Source organism: Drosophila arizonae, chromosome 5 (assembly GCF_054131065.1).
Source record: "Drosophila arizonae isolate 15081-1271.41 chromosome 5, UAZ_ARI_1.0, whole genome shotgun sequence".
Lineage (NCBI taxonomy): Eukaryota > Metazoa > Arthropoda > Insecta > Diptera > Drosophilidae > Drosophila > Drosophila arizonae.
The window spans coordinates 22,247,238-22,258,352 of record NC_142925.1 but is presented as its reverse complement, the minus strand read 5'-3'; the positions used below and the strand labels follow the sequence as shown (position 1 = coordinate 22,258,352).

At 38.1% G+C, this 11,115-nt stretch overlaps 1 protein-coding gene across 3 annotated transcripts in view; it reads left to right on the top strand.

Moving 5' to 3' along the window:
- Ip6k (Inositol hexakisphosphate kinase) overlaps positions 1–11,115 on the top strand; it is a 30,955-nt gene that overhangs the window by 11,992 nt on the left and 7,848 nt on the right. For 2 of the 3 annotated variants that reach the window (XM_089470788.1, XM_089470789.1), the window contains one exon: positions 10,066–10,792. In XM_089470788.1, coding sequence (XP_089326914.1) covers positions 10,157–10,792 — 636 coding nt within the window. In that variant the 5' untranslated portion in view covers positions 10,066–10,156. Of the gene's footprint in view, positions 1–4,557; positions 5,033–10,065; positions 10,793–11,115 lie in introns of those variants that run through there. The other variant, XM_089470787.1, reaches the window with a different exon arrangement.

Here is an 11,115-nt window from a genome sequence, read left to right as displayed (position 1 = left end):
CTGCCGCACAGCCTTGTGGCAGCAGCCTACTCGACCCTGGCCTTGCCTTGCCGCACGTCATTGCGGTGCATCCAAGGACCTTAAAGGTGAGAGTTCCCGCTGGCTCAGCTCATCCATGACGGGCGCTGTGGCTGTGGCTGTGGGTGTGGCCTTCTCGGATTTCATTAATGAGGCGTCGTCCGATATATAATCTGTTTTGCTAAATTGCGCAAATCAAAACACTTAACAGATGAACGCGATTTCGCTATAAGCAAACAAACAATATAGGGTATCAATCATAGTCCACTCCACCCACCCACGTTGAGTGACAATTTCCCTACAAATTTACTGGCAGCTGTCATCAAAATTGGCTCGACAAAGATCGAGCATGACTAAGACCCATTGGCTGCGATAGCGAAGCAAGAAAAAGCCTACAAACTCGAGCATTTTCAAATTTAAAGTACAGTGGGGACATGCAATATAATAAATATATACTGATATGATATAATGTCATACAAAATATTAGTTTAATGATAATTTTTTATAAAAAATTTAATTGATAATAATCATATAATATATTATATATATTATAATTCGATTATTATCATATATATAATATATTTGATATATGTACGTATCTACCAAAGTTACAAGAATTCTAAACTAAATAAAAATAAATTTAATTATAAAATTTAATAATTATTTTATGTTATAAGATATAAAAAATTTATATATTTTATATTCAAAGCAATTCACAATGAAATATTTTAATTTATTATAAATATTATATTATTTTATATTAGCAAAATTATGAAATTGTTTAGCGCTAACTATAAATATAGGAATATGTATATATGCATAAATATACATATATTTAAATGTAGTAAATTATCAAGAATTTTAAATTCCCTTTAAAAAAAAATAAATAAAAACAAAACTATTCAGTAAATTCCAAGGTCCAATCATCGAGTGTTTACTGTAAAATGAATATGAATATAAATTATATAGCAAATGGACATATATAATATATACATACATATGTGTGTATATAATGAATGTATGAGAACTTTTGATTGACAAACACGACACGGTTTGCGAGTAAACACAAATATATATGCATACGGCTATAGTATATAATATACGATATGGAATAGGCGGACTAGTCAACAGGCGACGTAAAAACATGCGCTACAATTTTTATTGGCACAAGTGACTCACGTGCAAGTCTTGTGATAGTTAAGTGAGCTGTTAATACCAGCCGATTATGAGCGCCAAGGCTATATAGAGCTGCTTGCGGGACGTCTATTAGAATACAGAAAGTACATTGAATAATTGCTTAGAGTGCCTCGTAGAGAGTCAATTTAGTTGGTCGCGCTCCAAGTTCAGCTCGTGAAAATTGACCCAGGCACGACGGCTTTTTGCCATCTCTAGAAAGCAGTTTTGCTTGCTCAATTTGCAGGCACACTTGCTGGCTGTGAAAGGGTCCTTTGTGCATTGCACGGGGGCAGCCTCCATGCAAAGTCAATGCCAATGCCACTGCCAATGTCAAGGATGCAACATTCAGGCAAACAATTGAAACGAGCCTGAATGGCGCCGCCCAGTTGGCTGCCTCGTGTCCAGGGTCAAACAGTAGCAGCGGCAGCTAGTTGAGGGCTGTGACTGCATAAATGATGATGCTTAAATGCTGAATGTGCAGTAGAATATAGGAGATCCTGCATATATATATTGAATATGTGAGCTGCATGCTGTGTGATTATAGCCCGAGCCCATTTAACATGGGCAAGAGGGATAAAAGGAAAATGAATATAATAGGCAAAGCAGGCTTGGCCCATGGGCTGAATGGAACAAGCAATTTGCATCGGTTTCTCTGTGTTGAAGCATCCATTGGGGCAGACCTAATATCGATAATGTGCAACGATTACTATTATATTTCCAAGTCGTAAATCCATTGAAAATGAGGATTCCGAAAGAGCAGAAGGAGAACAAATAACACAACTCTACTGAGCTAGGGTATTAGCTCGTCAAGCCCTGCCGATTAGAGCACTTTAGCTTGTAATAAACGAAGCCTAGAATGATTGAAATGAATGAGAATGAGAAATATACCCTAAGATATAAATATTATAGATGAGAATATTTAAGATTCCATATTTTATATAGTCTAACTGAGAACAAAAATTATAGCTATGAGCTGTCATAAAATTATATATATTAACAGCTTTTCTCGATTTTATATATATCAAGTTGAAGTTCACTCTGAACATCTGAATCTTCCTTTGACAATTTCAACAAATTTCGTATATCATTAGATTTATAACTGTAATTTTGTAAGTATTGATTTTTCAAGTTATATAAAAGAAAGCAAATTTATTAAGCATTAGCTTAGACAAGATTGTTCCTGGAAAGATAGTACTCATATAACATAAATAATTGGCTGATGTTATTCACAGTTATTGCCAACAATATGCCTTAAGTGCCTGAAGTGTGCCACACCCCTTATCAGCAGGTCTTTTGCGAGTGCTTTAGGTCTGTGCGGTTTATTTAGGCGTATGCGTCATTTCTGTCGCTTCTCGCAATCTATCAGCGGCCCACGCTCGACGCTCCACACTCCAGTCCGTCCGTCTGCTTAATGTAAAAATATCAAATTGTTGCGTCACGATTCGAGCATTTTCCTTAGCCACTGACATTTAACGACAGGACAAAAACGCTTCCCTATTCAGATAAATATCTGTATATATATGTATATATAATTTACATGTATCCGGAACGTGCCAAAATAAATATAGGAAATAAAAGTACGGCTTGCACATGTCAGAGACGTTGCTCCATTTGCCCGTTGACTGCTCACGCCATTCTATTGTTATATTCCGGCGCCATCACCAGCCTAGTCTTTCACTATCCAATCCGATTGTACTACCTACGTCACTTGCATCTACACGTACGTCATTTCTGTCTGTGTAAGTTCCTGTTTTAGTCATGTACGGAATGCACTTCTGCTAGGCAGTTTAAATAGCCCAAAGCAAACTTTAGAAGTTGAATGTACCAGACATATATCCAATTGTGTGATATACGTCTTGAGCTCCGTCCGTATATTTGCATAAACGCAAAGCAACTAGAAATCTGGAGCATATACACTTATTTCATAAACTCATAAGCTCGTACCCAGCAAATAAAAGTTGAAAAGAAATTTTGGATACGCCCACTATGGGTGTGACAAGTCAGAGAAATAGAACATATTTTAAAATATAAATGCGATATTGAATAAATACACGTTTTAAGACCATTTACGTTACAAATAAAAAATATTCTATATTTTCTACAGTGTTATAGATAGAAACTAAAAAAGAACCACGCCCTTTGAGGGAGTGAACAAAGCCTAACCGCCAAAGATTTACAATTAAATTACGTTAGACCCCATCTTATAATCAACGCCCACGAGGTGGGTGTGGCAACATTTAAACTGTTCAAATTAGCCAGAGCCATGTCAAGGGAAGCTTCACTGTACTCCCAAATACCCCGCATTAGTATTATCAATAATCTTGGAACAGCTCTAATGACCCTGGCCATGGAAAATGCTTTGATTAATTAGAAAGCTATATTTAGTCATTAGCTGCCCGTTGAAATGAAAATCGTTATGGAATCTGCCGCCCGTAACTGATATGACTTTTGCCCGGTATGAAATTGCATATAGGTATACGTATAGAAAGCCGATAAGATGCGAATGATAAGAAACGGATCGGCAACTAACAAACAGCTGTTCTCTTCTTGTTTTTATTTTTTCGTATTGGACTGTCTACGTCTCTTGTTTTGGTCGCCAATTTAATTAGTCGATTTCGATAACCAACCATTGGAAAAGTCGACTCGGAAGCTTCGGTGGCGTAGAGAGGGCACAGGAGGTGTTCCCATTGGCTTCCGCGAGTAAATATTTACGACAACATTTTTATTGGACAAACAATTGGAGAGGAAAAAACAATTTGCAAAAGATTTGAGCAATAAATATATTCTGTTGACAATAATTTCTTAGAATTTACTAGTACTATTTTCTAAATGAATTATTTCTTTGATAAAATGAAACAATAGTACTCGAAAAAGCTATAATGGATTTCTGATAAGATTTATTTATTAACTGGGATTGCCTCACTTTTAATTAGAGTTTATTTAGCTTGCGTGGGTTAATGTTTGAACTGCATGTGTTTGTGTCAACTTTATGTAGGTTAATATGATATGTAAATAGCTACTATCTGGTTCAAACTGGATAATGCGAACATAACTGCCATTCCCAAAGCCCAGGACTGAGTGGGAATGTCTTCTATATTTGCAATGGCCCCAGCTCTTAGGCTGTCAGCAAAGAGTACTGCAGAAAAAGTATCTGAGTGCGGAGAGCGCATTAGTTGAATAAGTATCTGAGAGCGGAGGCAGTGCTTATATGTGTTGCTGCTCGCACACACAGCTGCGACCCTGGCGAACGAACAAGTGCTATCCGACTATACGGCTGTCACACTCGCACTCATATAAAATGGTTGGGTCGTTGGCACTAGCCGAAGCGACGCTTCTAGCACTGCTGCCTGGTGAAACATCTGAAATATATTTTGCATTCAGTTCAGCCCCTCAACTCGCTCGGATCGGACGTGTCCAACGCTTAATAGTGGTAAATTGTGATAAAGTGCAAGTCGCACAAAATAAGCCTAAATCACGCGTGTGAGAAAATCAAATTTAATTGAGAAGCTAAAATTGTATATGTACTACATATATACGTTGTGTGTGTGTGTGCATGTGTATATGCAAACATAAGTGCAAAGCAGAAGCTAAAGTGTAACTGTGCTGGTCTTCCCCACCCAGTCTCTGTGCTTGAGCGAGTATATATATACATATATTTATATATATGGACGTTTGTGTGTGTGTGCTTTGTACAACACAGAAATTTTCACATACAACTTCAATGTGGAAAATTGAATTAAGAAATTTAGTGTGTCCATGCAATTAAATGAAAACTGAATTAAGAATTAAATACAAATATTTAAAAAACTGCAACAGTACGAAAAGTGTATCCCCAAAGGTAAATTATTAACTTATTCACCTGAAATGAGAAACATTTAGAAATTTTTTTTCGGTTGCGTGCCCTTTGCAAGTGTGCTTGTATGCGTGCGCATTGTACGATTGAATGCACTGGTATTAGTAAACTTTATTTAATTTTTGATGTGTGCTGTAAAAATAGCAAGTAAAGAGCAGGCGTCGGTGATGGGAAAAAATGGGCAGCAACGACCACGACCACGCAATGTGAAGAGCAGATGAAAGAGTGTCAGTCTGGCAGAAGAGAATGAGAGTGTAGAAGACGAACGCATTTAAAGCAGCAGAGAGCAAGATAGGAAGAGCAGCGGCGACGCGAAGCAGTCAGTTCAAGAGGCGTTTTTTTTTTCTTATTTGTTTCTTTTTATGGTCAGCCGTTGTTGCTGCGTCGCTATTTGTCTTGATCTTTTGTTTTGAATAGGGTTATTTTCATAGTTGTTGTTGTGGCTATTGTGTTGTTGCTATGAGTACGTGTTTTATATCTGCTCTTCAACTGCTGCTTTTGTCGTCATAGTCATCGACATCGTCATCGACATCGACATCGACATCGGTAGTTGTTTTTTCTTTCTTTTTTTTCTTTTTATTATTATTACTTTTACTGTAGCCAGTTCCACGTAAACTTTGCTGTTCCACAGCTGCTTTTTGTTTTGATATGAGAAATCTATAATCAAGCGAGCGAGTATCTGAATGTGTGTGTATTAGTGTTGGTGTGCATAAATTATTAACACATTTTGTTGACTTGAAACCCGTTTCAATTTAATGTCGCCCGCCGCTGCAGCTGCCAAAAAGAAAAAAACCAAATTCAATCCGCGCATTTCGACGAATTCCCCTTTAAAAACATCTATATATAATAAATTAATATACATTATTATTATGTGATCATCAGACAGATTCGTCTGGCTCTAAAACTCTCAGTATGCATGACTAATAACTGTATCTTAGTGTATAATTCGCACATTCACTTTGCTGCAGTTTCTTCTGTATTGCACTCGCTCTATTTTATCACATTCGTTTTATAGCTGCGTATATAGCCCCACATGTGGCTTTCTTTTCCTACATTTTAATGCGTAGTAAATAATTCAGTATGTCTGTATGTTAATTCACATACATATGTACATACATACATGCATACGTACGTAAGTGTGTGCAATCACAACTTAGAGTCAGGTATTTAAAGATACATATATTCCGTGTTCTTCTTGTGATTTCTCAAATTGAATTGTTAGATAAGATAATTACCATTCATGTTCCAGGTGTTCAAGGAAGTCCGTCAAAGGGGAATTCCCTTTATTAATAACACCTTAATTAATATTTGTACGTGTTCCATGTACCATATATTCTGTGTTTGCCATTTTTCATCATTTCATTTAGTTGATATTACTGTTTCACTTCTCTTCTGTCTCACAGCTCACTCTCGTCTGTCAGAGTCTGTTATCAGCCACCGCACGTACATACATACATACACACATACATATGTATATATGTACAAGAGTATTAATATATAAGTAGACTATTTTTGCCTAGGACAGGCCTTTCTTTTACACGCGCTCTAATTTCAAAATTTTCCGCCTTACATGAACTATGAGCCTGCTGCAGCGATAAAATGAACAAGGCGTTGATTTACATGCATGTGCATGTTTACAGGTACACAGATCACAATCACTCGTGTCTATTTTCACTTCTGGGCATACATAAATAAATAAACTCTTGGATCATTCGATTTCGCGATGATAGCTCAATGCGTGGTGGCTTAGCTTTAGCCTTAACACTGCTTATTTACTTAAGTGTTAAATGAATTTCATAAATATTTGCTTAGCAATTTGCACCGAATTTCGTATCAGCCTGAACGGCCGAATGCCAAAAAGAGCTAGGCAGGCGCCCAATAAATAGAAATATTGTATATGCGCGAAGGCAATTTCAATTTTATTGCGACTATTTTCTACTTTTAACATAAATACATAATAATACAAAATTCCAAGCACGGTAAACGAGCATTCTTTGGAGCCAGAAATACGTGTCTATGCTGCAAAGCAAAAGCTAGTCAGAGTCAAAATGAATGCTTTATTTAATATTGTATATTAATGCAATTATCTTTGACTAAAATTGGAAACATAATATGGAAAAAGTTATCTTTAACAAGATAAAAGTAATGGAAAAATAATAATATGCACTATTGCTATCTATCTTATCTTAGTAAACAAATGTTATCTTTAGCAAAACTTGAAAACAATACAGAATTTCAGTAGTTGTTCACTCCACAGAGCTTTCACTGTAGTATAATTCATACAGCCCTATAAGTAATAAATGTATGCACGTATATATGTATGTACAGTGGCTTAAAACATGCTGAAAGCAGCACCTTAAAATAAATTTGGGCTTCTAGAAAATTTAAACTTAATTGAGCGTATTCATTTTTTAATTTTTTAAATCATTTTATAGTGATAAAGAACCCAAAAGTCAACAAAAGCAATTTCGCATTTTATTTGAACTCACACATCAAAGATAAGCAAGCATTATTGAAGCTGTGCTATATTAACTCTAAACATGTTTTGCTCTATTATCAACCTTGTGTCTTATAATAACATCGTTAGATTTAGATTAAATACTACTATGTTAAATGTATATTTTTATTAAAAATCAGCGAAATTTAATATTTGCTATGAACACCATTTATTATTCTATGCCGTAAAATTACACTAATGTCAATTTTGGTATATCTCTATTAGTTTTTACCACGTTTAATTGAGCTGTGAGCCACTGTACATATTTATATGCGATTTGCTGTCGCTTTTTTGTGATTGCTGCCGGACATTCAGATTTGCGTTGTTCTTCTTTTTGCGTTTGAATTTTAGCAATAATTGAAATGCCAATGCTATGCTTTTGCTTTTGTTTATATTGTCAGTTTAAGTGCAGTTTGTAATTAGCTAACGGTAGACGCACTTCGTGTGGCCGTAAACAGCTGTTTAATTAACGATAGCCGTTAAGCTATGACCCACTTTTGGCCATACACATACATATATGTGTGTATATAAGATGCACATATATGTATGTATATATTATATACACAAACGGCCATGTGGAGCATGGGAAATTTCAGCCTTTTGTTTACTTTCGTTTTGGGGCTTTTTTGTTGTTGCTGCGTGAATCGAAATTTGCTTGTGGCCCAGTTAAAGTGGGTTGAACGCGCGAGCCAGGTCTCTGTTGATAAGGATAGCCCCATGAGTATGTCTCATTGTCTGTCCCTCTGTCTGTCTGTCTGTATTGTCAATCGCGTGCTTTTGTCTGACTCAGCTGAATGCTATCTCTCTTTCTCTCTCTCTCCCTCTCTTTGTCTCTCTGTCTTGCTCCCTCTGCCTCCTTTAGTCTGAGTCGCAATTAACGCTTTCTCTCTGCTTCGCTATAATCACTTGGCAATTAAATGCACTAACACCGCTCAAATGGTTGAATAGGCCTTTAGAACTATTAAGGCCTTCGATTTGTTCCGTGTTCCAACAATTGTTGTGGTCTATGTGTTTATTTATTTTTCTTTTTGCCAACCCCTTGAGTTGACGTATTTGCTGCGCTGTTAATAATAGCCAAGTTTTTAAAAATAAGTTGCCAAAAAAAGACGTGCAGTAGCTTATGGATTTGAGCAGTCAAGAAGATAAGTGAACGCTGCGTCGCATTGAGTCGAACAAATAACATCAACAACAAAAACAATATTAACTTTTTGGATCAGTCGCCAGATACGCGAACAATGACCGATCGTTGACTGTTTCATGTTAATGACACGACGATTACGGACATACAGAAGTCGTTTATCATTATACAGTTATATATACATTATACATACATATATATAAGAGGTGATTCCCCTCTAAATAAAACTATCTAAGGCAAAATCCTCAGTAGAGTGAGGCTATCTATGCACATGTATATGGATTTCAAGTATAGTCTATAATAGTTGGCAACGGCAAGGCGATAAAACAGCTTTATAGTCGCGCCGTCTGGCCTGTAGCTGCCGTCTAACGCAATTAGCCATATGCACATATTTGCTAGCTAATGAATGATACAAACACCTGATATAGATACAGGTACAGATACAGATACACCCAGACAGATAAGCAAATAGAGATGTTACAGTAGCAAATGTGCATTAGCATTCGGTGTGCTCGCTGTCCTATTTTATGACGTCTGCAGTTTAATGTGCTAATGCCGTACAATCCGTGTATTTGCATCGCCCGGACAGGGCCGCTTCCCGCCTTAGCTTGTGTGCAATTTGTAGATGCTGCCGAGTTTCGCAAGTTGTTTGCAGTTGCCGAACGATAACTTAATTAACATTTGCCCAATTGATAACTGTAGCATGGCCCCAGCTAGCCCCAGCCACCTCAGTATCAATGACCGATCTTCGCCACACGCCGGGTCGACCCCACAAAAGCAATCAGAGTTCGCTATTCACGATTCACGTCTGGCTTTTCTCAATTCAATTGGAATCAATTAACCACACGCTTCATTAATTTGCTCTATTCGCTCTTTGCCCAGCGTAGAATGCGTGATGTGAGATCATCGGATCATCATCATCATGCATCAATGACTTATCTGTTATGGTAGGCTCAGCTGAGCACACAAAGCATTTGCTCTCACCTAATCGGCAAATAATGGCTAGGATCTAGAATAACTACTGCGACATTAACTAATACATTCTTTATGACTTAAAGAGTGCCTACAATATTATAGGCTAAGAGCGCTGATTAAATGCCTTGCACTATCATCGAGTGATGTAATAATTGTTAGCCGGAACAGAGCCTCATATAGTTTGCATGTCTCGTTCCGTTGAGGAAATGACATTGAACCCGGCCTGTCGACATCCGACATCCGACATCCGCATGGAATGCACAAGTGCATGAGCTCTATGAGATTCGCGTGCAAAGTGAATGTGTGCTGCGTGCTTTGAGAACCGGTTCCGGGAGGGGGTCCCCATTTGATCGATCGTTTGACGCTTGCTTAACCCAATTGTAATGTCATTCTGTTTTCTCGTTACAGATACAACAACAACAACAGCTAGGAAAATTAGAGCAACAAGAAGAAGAGCAACTGCAAGTGTAACTCGTTAAACTGTTTCGCGCGGCAGGGAATGGTATATTTCTTGGGGGATTGGGGCATGGGAGATTCTGACTTGTCGTCATATCAGCAGCATGTTCCAAATATACAACAACAACAGCAGCAGCGCATCCATGGACATCAGCAGCAGCAGCAACAACAACAACATCAACATCAGCAGCAGCAACAGCAGCAACAACAACAGCAACATCAGCTGGTTGCACAAATCTCAAATAGCCTAAGCCTACTGCAATCGCAGCTGCAATTCGCCAGCGGATCCAGCTTCCTACAGCAGCAACATGTGGCTGGCACAAGGAGCAGCAACAGTGGTAACAGCAACATCAACAGCCACAGCAACAGCAACTGCAACAGCAGCAGCAGCAGCCTGGTAACAGCCAATCTACAGCAACTATCGGTGAGCAACGGCGGCAACAACAATAGCGCCTGCAACACGCCCACCAAAACACAGCAGCAGCCACAGATCGACTCTCATCCACCCGCCTCTGGTGCCGCTCACAAAGTCCATTCGTCTTGGTTGCGGCAATGCTCCGAGTCGAACAACTCGCAATCGACGGCCGATAGTTGCGGCAGCAAGGCAAAGACAACACAGCTCAGTAAGGATCTCCTGGATAACGAGGATGAGGTCGCACTTCATCCGCTTTCCAATCAGGTAATTTCTAATAAAAATATGCCCTTATGAAGCTAATGGCAATGTCTGTGATAATGTAGGGGAAAGCCTACGGCTAGGTCTGGAATTTATGTTATTAACAGCTGTAGCGGCTGTTAATAGCATGATAATGCAATGTTCTGACTGGGGAGGAGCAATTTCTGTTGATGGAGTTAATGGAGAGCTCAATGCATAATTAAATATTTGATTAATTATTGACAGCTTACACGTGCGTGTAAAGCAAATCTGTTCCCCCCTGTTCGCTCGATTCCGAATCTCATTATAAAGACGGCATCAACAGTGAATTTGAATAAGAATCATTGGCA